Raw genomic sequence first — 13,552 nt, forward strand, 5'->3', positions numbered from 1 at the left:
TGTTGTTGTTCAGTCTTGTCCGACTCTTTGTGACCCCATGGACTGCAGCATGCCAGGCCTCTCTGTTCCTCATCCTCTCCTGGAGTTTGCCCAAGTTCACGTCCATTGCATTGGTGATGCCATCCAACCATCTCATCCTCTTGTATTAAAGGATGACATCCTCTTGGCTTGTATTAGAGAATGTCAAAAGGTTATGCTGAAACCTATAAACGATGCAGTCCTGGCCCTTAGCTGAGGCTTATCACCACCAAGAGTGGTTCAGGGCCCCTCTGCCACTTAGGAGGAGAGCCCAGGGGCAGAAAGGACAGCTTCTGATTCCAGATAAGCAGGGAGGTCTCAGCAGTCATGATCTCAGCACACCTGCTGTGTCGTTTCCATTTGAAGTCTCTTTACTACACACACACACACACACACACACGTATTATGTATATTTTTACGTGTCTTTAAATAGAAATGAGGTCATATTTGCCTTCTATTTGGAGGTTTTCTGGTTGGCGATTTTATGAGGCAGGCAGGGTGTCGTTATATTTGTTTTACAGACAAGGACCCTGCGTTCTAGAGAGACAAAATAGCACTCCTCATGTCACCCTGCCAGTGATGGCTGTCCAGGACGGGTGCCAGGCCTCCTGGTTTCTGGTCATGGCAGCCAACCTGAGGCTGGGACTCTGTGCTCTGCCTTTCAGGGGTTGGGGTCCTCAGTGGGCAGCTGTATGCCACAGGTGGGCACGATGGGCCCTTGGTGAGGAAGAGCGTCGAGGTTTACGATCCTGGAACAAACACCTGGAAGCAGGTGGCAGACATGAACATGTGCCGACGCAACGCAGGTAATATGATGGCTCCTTCCTGTTTTCCTTGTGGGGAGGTTGTGGGTGTTTTCTCCTTGCAAACACTGGCCCTAAAAGAGGCAGAACGGAGAGCTCCGGTGGCCTGGGGCTGAGCTTGTATCCTGAGCAGGGAGTGTCCATTTGCTGGGCAGAGAGAGCATGGAACCCCCAAAGCTAGCCAGAGGGCCCCCTCTTAGAGGCAGAAGGTTCCTTCCCTCCCAGTGAAGCATGAGGACTTTCACTGCACATGGATGGACTCAGACCCAGAGGAGCAGTGTGCCCAGGCCCAATGGCTTTGTTGGGCAGCTAAGCCTAGAGCTGTGTGGACAGGGCCACACAATGACACTTGGTTCTATCTTTTCTTTGCCGATGTCTGAGAACCTCTCACTTCCCCCCAGAAACTGATTTCCTTCCTTTCAGTGGCATCCATGAAAGGATTTGTGATCCATTCTCCAAAAGGACCACTTTCCTTATTCTCTTGTTTGTATTTCCTGTCTCTCCTTCCCTTCCCTTCGCCTCCCCTTTTCCTTCCTGTAGGAATGATTTTCCTTAGAGTGTTTAGAGTTTTGTTCCTGGAGACTGATACCTCTATTAAACCATTTCCTTTTAGACCTTTGCCCTATGGGTCATGTCTTATGTTGGTATATCTTGCTTTATGCCTTCTCACTGTATCCAAGTGTTGGCTTAGCCCAACTTCCCTGGCTGGAAATACAAGCAGGTGACTTTTAGGCATACTTATTTCCTTTATACTCAAATTACCTGTTCGCTAAACCCATTTGCAGCTGACTTGTTGAAAGTGTAAATAGAGGGGAGTTTATTAATTTGCTCATTGTCTAAGCCTGCTATGATATAACCTGGCATTTGGCCTTGAGCCACATGAATGAGGAATTACAGAACCTTCAAGGCAGCTAATGCAAGGATTAGGTTTAGATGTAAATGCATGTGTAAGCACACATTCGCATATAGATATTTCTATTTTTTATAACAAAAATAGAATCTTGCTGTAATACTGCTTTATTAAAACCTGCCTTTTTAGATCCACTTTACAATCTTTTATGAATATCTTATTATAACACTAAGCCTATTTACATAATATTATTGTAAATGGCTGTAACATAATTTAAAGAACCAGGCTGCTATTGGACATTTAGGTCATTTCCATCTTTTCTGTAAGTAATGCTTTGGCTATTATAAATAGCCTTTATAGCTAATTAATGCACACATTTAAAATTATTTCTTAGAATAAAAGGTCAGAAGTGAAATCTTGGATTCAGAGGGAGTATATGTGTTTTTGACATCACCCAGGAAAGTGGTGCCTTTTATGCTCACCAGTATTTGAGAGTATGTTCACCAATACTGGTAATAACTACTTTCTGAGTATCACTCACCCCTGAATTGGGCTTCCCTGGTAGATCAGGTGGTAAAGAATCCATCTATAATGCAAGAGACCCCAGTTCAATTCCTGGATCTGGAAGATCCCCTGTAGAAGGGATAGGCTACCCACCCCGGTATTCTTGAGCTTCCCTGGTGGCTCAGATGGTAAAGAATCCACCTGCAATGTAGGAAACCTGGGTTCAGTCCCTGGGTTGGGAAGATACCCTGGAGGAGCACATGGTAACTCACTCCAGTATTCTTGCCTGGAGAATCCCCATGGACAGAGGAGCCTGCTGGGCTAAAGCCCATGGGGTCGTAAAGAGTTGGACCCGATTGAGCATCTGAGCACATAATCCCTGAATCTTATTTTGAAAAAAACACAGAATATTTGACTGTGGCCTTTTAAAGTCTTAATGAGCAGTACTTACATTTTCCTATTCTTGAGTCCCTGTTACATGAGACCTTGCCCCCAAACCAGCTGCCTCTGAGATCAGGGTGGGTGGAAAGCCTTTTCCCTGAAAACTGTATGTGGATTTAGACACCAGTTGTATGAAGCGATTACAAGCACAACCATTAGTGCCCCGCAGTGTTGATGAAACAGGGCTTATCAGGGAACCAAGCAGAGTAGAAGTAGTGTGGGTGAGATCCCCTGAGCTGTCTTCTTTCTTAGCTCAGACTGAGCGTGGGAGGCCTGTGTGCCTGTGCAGTAGAACGGGGCCTGTACCTATGGTGCTCCGTGCCAGAGCAGGGAACATCTGTGGGCCTGCATCGTTGTGAAAGCTGCCTGGTCAGAGACATGACCTTGTTAGGAAGGGGGCTCCTCAGAGCCCAGTGACTGTTGAGTATTCATTCGTTGAGCAGACTTAAACCTGAGGAGCCAAATATCTATTGTGCTACCACAAAGGGAAGGAAGAGCGCCCCCAGGGCAATCTAGACTTGTCTTTCGCCCATTCTCCATGCTCCTGCTCTCATGCCTCCTCCGGCCTCTATTTGATTCCCAGGGGTCTGTGCAGTGAATGGGCTCCTGTATGTGGTTGGCGGGGATGATGGATCCTGTAACTTGGCTTCGGTGGAGTACTACAATCCTGTCACTGACAAGTGGACGCTGCTGCCAACCAACATGAGCACAGGGCGGAGCTATGCAGGTCAGTGTGCGCCACTCCACCCGCACCCCCACACTAGGGCCCGGGATGGGGTGGGGCAGGTGGGGCCCAGGTCAGGTCAGTTTGCTTAACTTGGGACCAAGTGCCTCCTCCAGGGATGGCAGATGATTGTCACATGTCACCACTCCTTCATGCTGTGCCCACGGCAGATACCTGTAATTAACACTCATTTCCCCAGTGAAATTGAAGGTAGCCTCCGAACTCTTCTTAACAGTGTTCCAGGGCATCCCTTCCAACTGATCTGAGTTGTCATAAGAGGTTTTAGAATTTCATTGCCCTTCCTGACCAGCCTCCAAAACCAGGAAATACACAATAATGTACATGTAAGTGCTAAAAGAAATGTGCTACACAGGCTTTAGGACATGACACGCGAGAAGTGGCAGAGTTAGGGAATACTTCCTGGAGGAGACAAAGCCTACCTAAACTTAAAGGCTGGGTCACAGCTACACAGATAGCTGTTTTTTGCCAGGTACCCACTCCCTGCACCACAAAGCAGTGTGTTAGATATGGTAACTATTTCACAGCTTAGCTACTTCCCCTCATGTCAGACATTAAGTAGTTCTCAGAGTCTTCTTTTGCTATGATAAATAATGCTCTAGTAAATAACTTTGTTTATAAATCTTTACCTACAAGATATTCTTTTCAACAACCCTCTGGTTGAATGAGACTGTATCCTTCCATTTTATAGATGATGAAACTGAGGTTTGGAATGTTTAAATAATCTGTCCAGGATCATGTGACTAAAAAAAGTGTCAGAGTCAGAATTCAAACCCAGTCCTAAGCCCATGCCTTTTGTGCTACCATAACTCAGGGTTGGGGGGTGAAGCAAGAGGCTGGAGGGAGGTGGGGAGGAAAGAAGCTGCTGTAGAAGTTTTTTTTTTTAGTGTGTGAAATCAGTTCCCTGACCAAGGATTGAACCCATGCCCCTTGCACAGGAAGCACAGAGTCTTAACCACTGGGCTGCCAGAAGAATGCCTATGGTAGCGGGTGTGTGTGACAGTTTTGGTGAGGTGTAGGGCACAGGATCAGAGTTGGTGGGGCTGAAGTCAAGGGTCTCCAGGGAGACAAGCAAATATATCTGTGTAGCTCAGCTCCTTGTATCTGGTTCTCCAGAAACTGGAAGAGTTAGAGCTAATATTTATTTATTGAGCACATACAATATGCCAGTCATTGTCCTAAGTATTTTATGACCATTATCATTCACTATGACTCCAATGGTATTCTTATTCTATTTTATATTAGAAAGGTCCTTATTTCATTTTGTTTGGATCTTAGTGCAAAGAAGACTATGCCGTGCAGGCTCAAAGGGCTTTGTATTGCGTTCTGTCTCCCCAAAGCTTCAATTAATGAATTTATTTTACCTTTTTTTTTTTCCCTCATTGAGGATTTTTATCAACTAAATAGAAAAGATTTCAGGGCATTTTGGTCCTAGAGTGATTCTGTCCTCACTGTTACTTATTAAAACCAGCACTCTCATTTTCTCTCCGAAGCTGAAGTGAAAAGTGCAGAGCATTTTCCTATACGAGGCAGGGAGGCCAGTGAACGATGCCCCCTTGGCTCCATGTGAGTCTTAATGAGAGGGAAAAGTGCAGGTGTGAGTGGTTAGAGTTTTGGGTATGTGCTGAGTATTTCATGTCCATTTCTTTACTGTTTGCTTACTCCAAAAGTAGGTGGCAGGGAGACGAGCAGATGTGCAGTTTATGTTCAAACCCATTGACTGAGTGAATCTGTTATCTTAGAATCTACGGAAATGGCCCGACATGCAAAGATTTATGGACAAAGTTATTTATTGGAGCATTATTTATCATAGCAAAAAACTGAGAAATACTTATTGTCGAACGTGAGGGACATAGCTAAATAAGCTGTGGAATATTTATACAGCAGACGTGTTTTTAATATGAGAATATGTTTGTGACAGGCTTTTAGGTTAAAAAAAGGATGATGCAAAATATATGTACCATGTGAGCTCGGTCGAGCAGTCCTGGGTCATGGGAGTTGGAGTAGCTCCTGCTTACAGAAATGGATGTTGGAGTCACATCTGAATTCAAGTCCCAGCTTTGCCACTAGCCCTGGGCCTCTGGGCAAGTCAGTCAGTCTGATTGAACCCCTGTTTTCTCATTTGTGAAATGAAAATAAAATCATATCAAGCCTCTTGGGGCTGTTGTGAGAATGAAACGTGAGAATATATGGAAAGCGCCTAGCACAATGCCTGTCTGGCAGGTAGAAACCACTCAGTGGCTGATTATGACTATCATTAGAAGTCAGGATATATTCCAAAAAAGAGAATGGTGATTCTCTTTGTATGTAGGGATTAATCTTTTTTTCTTGGTGTTCTTCTGTGTTATCTAAAATTTCCATAATGGGAATATTTTATTTTATAATCAGAAAGCTTATATAAAAAGCAGTACAGGAGCCTGCTTTTTAAAGAAATGCTGCCTTGAGAAGGAGGAGCCTCAGGTGCAGGCAGGATGTTCTGAAAGGCAGATAGCACATCTGGGTCTGAGGACTTGGATTCTGCCACCTCTGATCTTTTCTGTCTGAACCTTTATCCAGATATTGACATGAAGTGCGTGTCTCAACAGAATCTCACCATTTGGGTGTCCTGGGCTTTCTTTTAGCAATGTTCTCTCAATCTTATTTTCAACCAGATTTGATAGTCTAGTCATGGGAATATGTTAAAGTAGGGCTCCTAGTTACACCTTACCTGTAAGTTAGAATTTGGTTCAGCTGCAGGTACCAGAAAACCTGTCAGATACTTGCTTAAATAAGAAAGTATCTTATTTGTATGTATGTATTTGTCCCAGGCAGAAAGGAGTCCCTGGCTAGCCTGGAGGTTCAGACTGTTATTGAAGAATCAGGTTCCTCCTGTCTTTTCTGTTCTGCCAGCTTTATGAATAGCTCCTGCTGCCCCTTGCACCTTACGTGAGCTTCTTCCGGCAGGTCAAGGGAGAAAGCCAAAGCTGCAGTACTGGCAGACTTGTATTTACAATTGCATGGGCCAGGATTGCAGCACCTCCAGCTGCAAGGAAGTCTGGGAACCTGAGCTCGAAACTTGCTACTCTCAGTAGCAGAGGACAGCAAGTAGAAGGGGTGTTGGGTGAATCAGCCTGCAAATGTCTGCTGCACAGCTGCAGCCCATTACACGTAAGATTTTAGGCTCATAAGTTAGCTGTTGAGTGTGGTTCAACTTGGCTAAAACAATAACACATACAGACATATTTGGAATGTTTATCCATGCGTAGAATTTAGCATTGGAGGGATCTTTCAGTTAGATGGGCTTCCGTTGATAGCTCAGTTAGTAAAGAATCTGCCTGCAACGCAGGAGACCCCAGTTCAATTCCTGGGTTGGGAAGATCCACTGGAGAAAGATTAGGCTACCCACTCCAATATTCTTGGGCTTTCCTTGTGGCTCAGCTGGTAAAGAATCCGTCTGCAATGTGGGAGACCTGGGTTCGACCCCTGGCTTGGGAAAATCCCCTGGAGAAGGGAAAGGCTACCCACTCCAGTATTCTGGCCTGGAGAATTCCATGGGGTTGCAAAGAGTCAGACACAACTGAGCGACTTTCACATTCAGTTAGATGACCTTAAATACATGGGAACGGAGCCTAAAGAGGTACATGGACTTATCTGAAGCCACAATGCAGCTTGAGTGGTGGCAGAGCTAGGATGGGAATTAACTTGTTCTTGCTGCCATGAAGTCAGTCCATTGTTCTTTCCAGTTCATTTCCATGTCTGCTAAAAGGGGGCATGAATCACTCATCACTTCTCTTAAAGTGATACAAACTTAGAGCTGTGAGGTTTCCAGTGAGGGTGCTGAGTGCTGGAAAGAGGAGTCATTACAGTATGAGATGAGTTGGTGTGATGATGCAAGGTGAGACCTCTCATCTGTGGCGTTGAGGGACTGTGCTTTATGTTTAAGCATCTTGTGGGGACTTAGCTGTTACAGCAGGAAGCAGCGGCTGCTGACAACCTGAGTCCACAGGCCCTTCAGTGTTTGGGTATAAGTCATGCCCATTTCCCTTGACTGTGGCTTGGGATGTTGTTCGTGAACTCCTTGAGACTCTGAAAAAGTTTGCAGAAACTATTAATAATATGGTAACTTTCTCCCCCTTTCATCTTAGGTGTTGCTGTGATTCACAAGCCCTTGTGACCCCAACTCCCACTGCCAGGAGGTGGAGGAAGGGAGGGGTGCTGCCTGTGACTCAGCACAGCAGGACCACGCTGGTTGGATGCCACTCGTTGCCAGAGTCTGCAGTGGGGCGGGAACTGCCCTCCTCCAACTTGGCAGTATTGTCTGGGTGGGAAGACAGTGGTTGACCCCTGGCTTCCATGAGGTGTCTTGTCCCCTGCCCTGAGCAGTGGATTCCTGATAGTTCTGGCTGCACCTTTGAGCACTGTGTGTGTGTGTGTGTGTGTGTGTGTGTGTGTGTGTGTTTCTATAGGGGTATTAGAGAAGCTGGAACTTGTGTGTGTGTGTGTGTATGTGCGTGTGCAGAACATTTTGCTTCACTAAGTTGGGGGATGATGACGGTCTACTTCATTTCTGTACTACTGATCCTTCTGCTATGCTAAAAAACCAGTCACAGAAGCGTCTCTTCTGGATCGGCCCATGGGGACCTTGCGACTATGGAAGCTGCTGTCTACTGGAAGTGCAGTTGGACACACCAGGAATGTCCGGAAATGACCAGGCCCATGTACTGGCCTAGACCACTGGCACTGTCTGCAGAAGAGTGGGGCCCTCCTGAAGCTGCCCCGTGTCCTCTGTGCACTAGAACTAGGACCGTGGGTTCTCCAGCCCCTCGGCTGGGTGCTCTTCCTTTACCTCTTCTCCCAGAAGTTCTCATCAGAACTGCCTGGTCTCTGGGCCCCTGGTCTTTGATGTAATGGATTCCAAGTTTGGGAGATTTTGTGTCTCTTCAGCTGAGAAAACCAGCTCTTCAGTGAAGCACTGAAAAACACACTGGAGAAAAAAATACATGGGAAACAAAAGCAACAAAACCAAGTGGTAGGGCTTTGGTCCTTGCCCACAGCGGTCTCGGAGAAGACCCTGCTTCTGGGTTTTCCTGGGATAGGACGCCTCTGTTTATACTTATTATCCAGGTTTAATTATTCAGAGCATCCCATTTTACTCTCTTAAGTGTTCTGGTTTGGTGGTGAAGTAAAAGGTCACCCTACCTCCAAACCTAAAGATAGGTTTTTCATTGCACTGGATGGACTCATGTGTGATTCAAATGGACACGGATGACTTTAAAGGGGTGTACTGGCTGGCCCTGGCCATCAGCAGTCTGTGATGAAGGTCCTAGTCTGTCTGACACCCTTGTCCTCTCCCGCATTCCAGGCCTATACCGTCTCTCCAGCCCTCAGAAATCCCACTCCTTGCTTCCATGAGGGGAGACATGGTGCTAGGCCCTGGGTGTGTGATGTCTCTCAGGAATACTTGCATTTTGAGAGAGGAGCTTGATGAAAGGTTTGCAAATTCACAGGTAAAAATGATTAATGACAGAACTTCAGGCATCTGGAGAGGGGTATTGGAGGGTGCACAGACTCACTTGCATTTTAAAAAAAAAGAAGAACCTTAAAGCTGTACTGCTCCTGAACTAGCAAGTTGCTTATATTGGAATTTCCAGCATAAGGAGGGGAGATCTTATGTCTGGAGCAGCCTCACAACTTGGGGACTGGGATTTACCCTCCCTGTTGTCAGGGTCCACCCTTAGGGAGCCAAGGAGCTTTATGAACCCTGACATTGGACTTCTGATACAACTGGGCCCATTCCAAGCAGATTTTGCAGGAGGCTGGCATTCTTCCCACTTCACCCCAAGTTAGAAACCCAGGACTCTCCCTAGCGAGTTGGCCACTCTGTGTATTTACTGTATATTTATTGTGCACGAACCACTCAACTCTCTTGAGGGGGAAACATCTTCCGATGTTGAGCAGAATATTATATCAGTGAGATGTTTGGAGAACACCAAAGCACCCAGGGTCTTTAGCAGCCTTGGAAAGGGGCTGAAATATCCAGCTTTGATGGACCTGGAAGAACAGTTCCAAAGATCCAAAGAGATTAAGACATGCTGTTAGCTGGGTTTTCTGCCCTTACCTGGCATGGAGGTGGCTGTGGTTTCAGAGCTCTGCCTGACTCTGGATCAGAAGCTGAAGAAATGTGCTTTCTGTTCCAAATGTTGTTCTCCTCCCTCTCTGAGGAAGGTTTGGGACTTTGTTTCAGGGTTTGTGTGTGAGTGTGTGTGTGTGTGCATGTGTGTTGGTGATAAGGTTGGGGGTTGGGGTCTGATGCGTGCCGTCACACAGCTCCTGATTTCAGATGAAACGTGAAGTACCCCCCAACACTTAGAAGCTGAACTTTCATGCTTATCATGCTTGTGTAGGGGAGGCTACTGTTCATGGTCATCTTCCCAGAGAGGGTCCCCTCCATGAGAGCTAGCCAGCGTGTTTTCTGCTTTTGGGTTTTTGTTGTGGCCCCTTCTTACGTCTTCCTGCCCAGGAAGTGCTGCCCCTGTTGGCAGTGTTCTGAGGCTGTGTTCATCTCACCTCCATGCGTCCTTTCTCATGGGGACTAGAACACTGGTACATCATCACCAAAAAGCCAATGTGCTGTATCTGCCCGCAGATGCCATCCAAAACTAGCTCTCCCTTTACCACCATATGATTTTCTCCCTACAGTGGGCACAACAGACTTATTTTCAAGTCTGTGCTTTCATGTGGTAGGTGAGCCCCCCATACCCCTATTCTGACTGCCACAACTGCTTGTGAATGCAGCTTTGCCAGTGGTGTATCTGAAGTCTGATCACAGTGATGAAATGGAATTGCAGCCCAAGGTTAGAAGCAGCTTAGACTCTGCTTGGATACTGATTTGGACAACAGAGAAGTCAGACTGAATTCCAAAGTTATTTCTCTTAAGTACCCAATGGCATCTCTCCATCTAAAAAGTTGCAGTATTATGCAAATGAAAGTGACCTCATTTTCTGCTATGCAATAAGAATACTTAATTCTTTTTGTGACAAACCAGTTGCAATATCCCCTAAGATGCTTTCTGAGCTGTCTTACTTTGATATCTGTTGTGTAATGTTTGTATCTTCCTGAGCCAGATGCTTTCAAAGATTGCCTTTTTATAAAACTGAAGCTATAGCTTTCAGGCTAAAATTTTAATGTAGATATTTTTATAAAATAATTTTTCACAATATTTGAATTGCTTCTTATTATCCATGATAATGAAATGTTATGTTCTATTGTGCCATTCACTCGAACATCATTCATGCCTGTAGGTATTTTCCCTTTGTTTCTCACCTTACCCAAACTGATTTTTCAGTAGCTTCAGGCTGACTTGGAGGCTTCTTTATTACAACACATGCAAGGGAGATTGCTAAAAAACTCATAAATCACTGGTGTTTTTTTAGTTGTTCAGGGTTTAACATTAAGCCTAACGCAGCACTTACCCATCTATGATGCCTGTCTGCTTTTTCTGGAGGCAGGCTTTCGGCAGGAGTGAGGCAGGGTGAGTCTGGTTGGCCCATCTCCTGGCATCTCTCACAGTCTGGCCTGGAGTTTGGCATGGAGAAGCCCAGGGAAAGGCCTGCCCTTCAGCATATACTCCAAGGAGGTTCTAAGTCCAGTTGACTAGTCTTCATTCTTTCCTATATCCTTGTTCTTCAGAGCTTCAGGCCTAAGCCCTTTGCTGCTGGATGATGTATGTCTCTTGAGAAAGCATCTTGTCAAGGAACTTGAAAAGAGTGGTCATGGACCCTGCTAAGAATGTGATCAGCATGTGCTTTGCAGATGTTCATACTATACTTACAACTTACTTGTCTCTTGAGCTGTGTCTACACTCCAGGCTCTATTTTGTGTATTTATCTGCCAATTAGTCTCATTTAAAGAATCTTTATTATTTTTGGGACAGGTGCCATTTGACTTGCCTCTGTGCTCCCCATTCGTACCTTGGTGGATCAAGTTGGGAAGCTGAGCAAACTCCTAATCCAATTAGCTGGAGTTTTTCTATTTGCCTAGAGAGGCGAGGAGGTTAGAATGTATTTTTTTTTAAAGTTTTTGCACTATTTAGAGTCCTAAGCCCCTCATGTTCAGCCATGCTGTGTATCTATTGACCAAGCAGGAGAGCTCGCGGCACCTCTGACATTTGGGAGTGTCAGAGGTCTCTTCTGTAGTGGATAATCACAACCTCAGAGCCCCTGCGCACCCCTTGTCATGGGGCTCGTGACTTACAGATTCAGCATTGGCCAAGGCAGTAATGCATGGGACTGGAGCATTTGGAGCAACAAAGTGCTCCAGTGCTACGTTCTCACCTTTGGTTATGAGATTTCAAATTATTTTATCCCCTTTTCAGTGGCAATAAGAACCTTTGTTGGACTTCTTGTTTAATTCGTACATAATGTGTAAAATACTTTCTTTGAAAGCAAATTCAAGGCACTGAATCTGTATGTCTGTGTGGGTGCTGTGTCCGTGTAGCTGTCCATTGGCAGGCAGACTTGATCCCTGACGCCCTGTACACCACACTGCATGAGTCAGGTCCTTGATCGGGTGTTCTCTGCTTGGATGGTAGGAACCACAGAGCTTATGAAAGAACCCTTGTCACCTGCTCCATCGGTTACAGTGCTAGCTGAGGAAAACAGTTCCTCATATGTATTCTTTTAACAGGACTCATGTTCTAGTTTCCTGTAATTTATGTTCCTTTAATTTTAATAAAAGCTGAACTGTGAGAACCTTTCTCAGTATTTTATTTCTGTCACCCAGCCTCTCTACCCTGTCTCAGACATGAAGGACAGACCCACTCCTGCGTGCTTTTAGTTAAAAAATATTTTTTCTTCAAGATGTATTGGACAGAGTCTGGGTTTCTTTGGTGTCTATTGTCTGGCACAGTGCCAAATCCATGGAGCTCTTCAGTGAGGCCCAGAGAGGCCAGTCCCCTCAGTGGGTATGTGGACAACTGCCCGGTGATCACTGAGAGGTGAGTGAAATGGTGTCAGGCACCAGAGGAGGAAGCAGAGATTTGGCTATAAATAAACAGTGGGTTTTTTTAAAAAAGTTTGTTACAAGAACTAGAGATTGTATAGATATTTTGTTATGTTTAAATCATTAAAAATGCAAATATATTTTATCAGAGATACACAGCTGTTTATTAAATATGTTGACTTATAAAATACCAAAACACATGAAATAATAGTCATAGCTAACATTTACTGAGTATTTGCTATGTGCCAGCACTTTTCTAAGTACTTTGCTTTTATCCACACATTTAATCCTTATCATGGTCTTCTGAGTTACTACTATTATCTTCATTTTACAGATAAAGATGTGAGATGCAGAGGAGCTAGACCACCGCCTGAGGTAGCCGCGCTGCAGGATATTGGTCACTCTCCCGAGCCTGTGTCCTTAGTCTTCCCGCTCCAGCTGTGAGGAGGGGAGGAGGGTGTGCTGAGAAGCACCAAGGAGAGGAAGGCCCCAGGGCTCCCTGGGGAAGTACAAACCTGGCTCAAGAAAAATACTGCAGCCCAAGTTTTCAGTCATTTGGACCAACAATGTCCCAGTGTTACATTAATGGCGAAGAATCCCATTTGTCACTGTGGTGACAAGGGCAGTAACCACTATTGGTTGTATCCATCCTTGGACAGAAGCCTAGAGAGGTGAATCTAGTTGTCTGAGGGTGTGTTATAAGTGAGCCGGGGCTCAGACCCAGATGGAAGCTATTTTGGTCCACAACTGAGTTTGAGAATCAGGCTGAGAAGAGGGCTTAGGATGTGCTTGTTTCCATCATCATAGTGGCAAGCATTTATTGCACATTTGCTCAGCAGCAGGTCCTGGGCTTTAATGCCCACAGCACCTCATAGAGAGGAGTGACGCTCAAGTCACAGGATCGCAGGGGCTAGTTAAGTGGCCTGCAGTCAGACAGAACCTTGAGAAGTGATGCAGACCTGCCCTTCTGCTAGGCTGCTTGTGGAGCTGTGGCATCCTTGATCCCAGTGGGCTGTACCTTATGTGAGCCTCCTAGAGTGAGGAAGTTGCCAACATCCGGTCCTCCAGGGCCATCAGGGAGGCAGAGCCATGTGCCAGCCTGCCGTGGAACCACTCCTCGGCCTTGTCACCCCCGCTGAGAGGATCCTGGGGAGGGACAGATGAGCAAATGGCTGCTAGTTGGAGCACACACACCTTTCCCTCCCGTTGACCCTT

General features: G+C 45.7%; 1 protein-coding gene across 3 annotated transcripts in view; it reads left to right on the plus strand.

Moving 5' to 3' along the window:
* KLHL3 (kelch like family member 3) overlaps positions 1-12,087 on the plus strand; it is a 126,490-nt gene extending 114,403 nt beyond the window's left edge. For all 3 annotated transcript variants that reach the window (XM_006059384.4, XM_006059383.4, XM_025292650.3), the window contains 3 exons: positions 684-824; positions 3,200-3,343; positions 7,483-12,087. In XM_006059384.4, coding sequence (XP_006059446.2) covers positions 684-824; positions 3,200-3,343; positions 7,483-7,511 — 314 coding nt within the window. In that variant the 3' untranslated portion in view covers positions 7,512-12,087. The remainder of the gene's footprint in view (positions 1-683; positions 825-3,199; positions 3,344-7,482) is intronic.
* Positions 12,088-13,552: the final 1,465 nt, after the last annotated feature.

Source organism: Bubalus bubalis, chromosome 9, assembly GCF_019923935.1.
Source record: "Bubalus bubalis isolate 160015118507 breed Murrah chromosome 9, NDDB_SH_1, whole genome shotgun sequence".
Taxonomy (NCBI): Eukaryota; Metazoa; Chordata; class Mammalia; order Artiodactyla; family Bovidae; genus Bubalus; species Bubalus bubalis.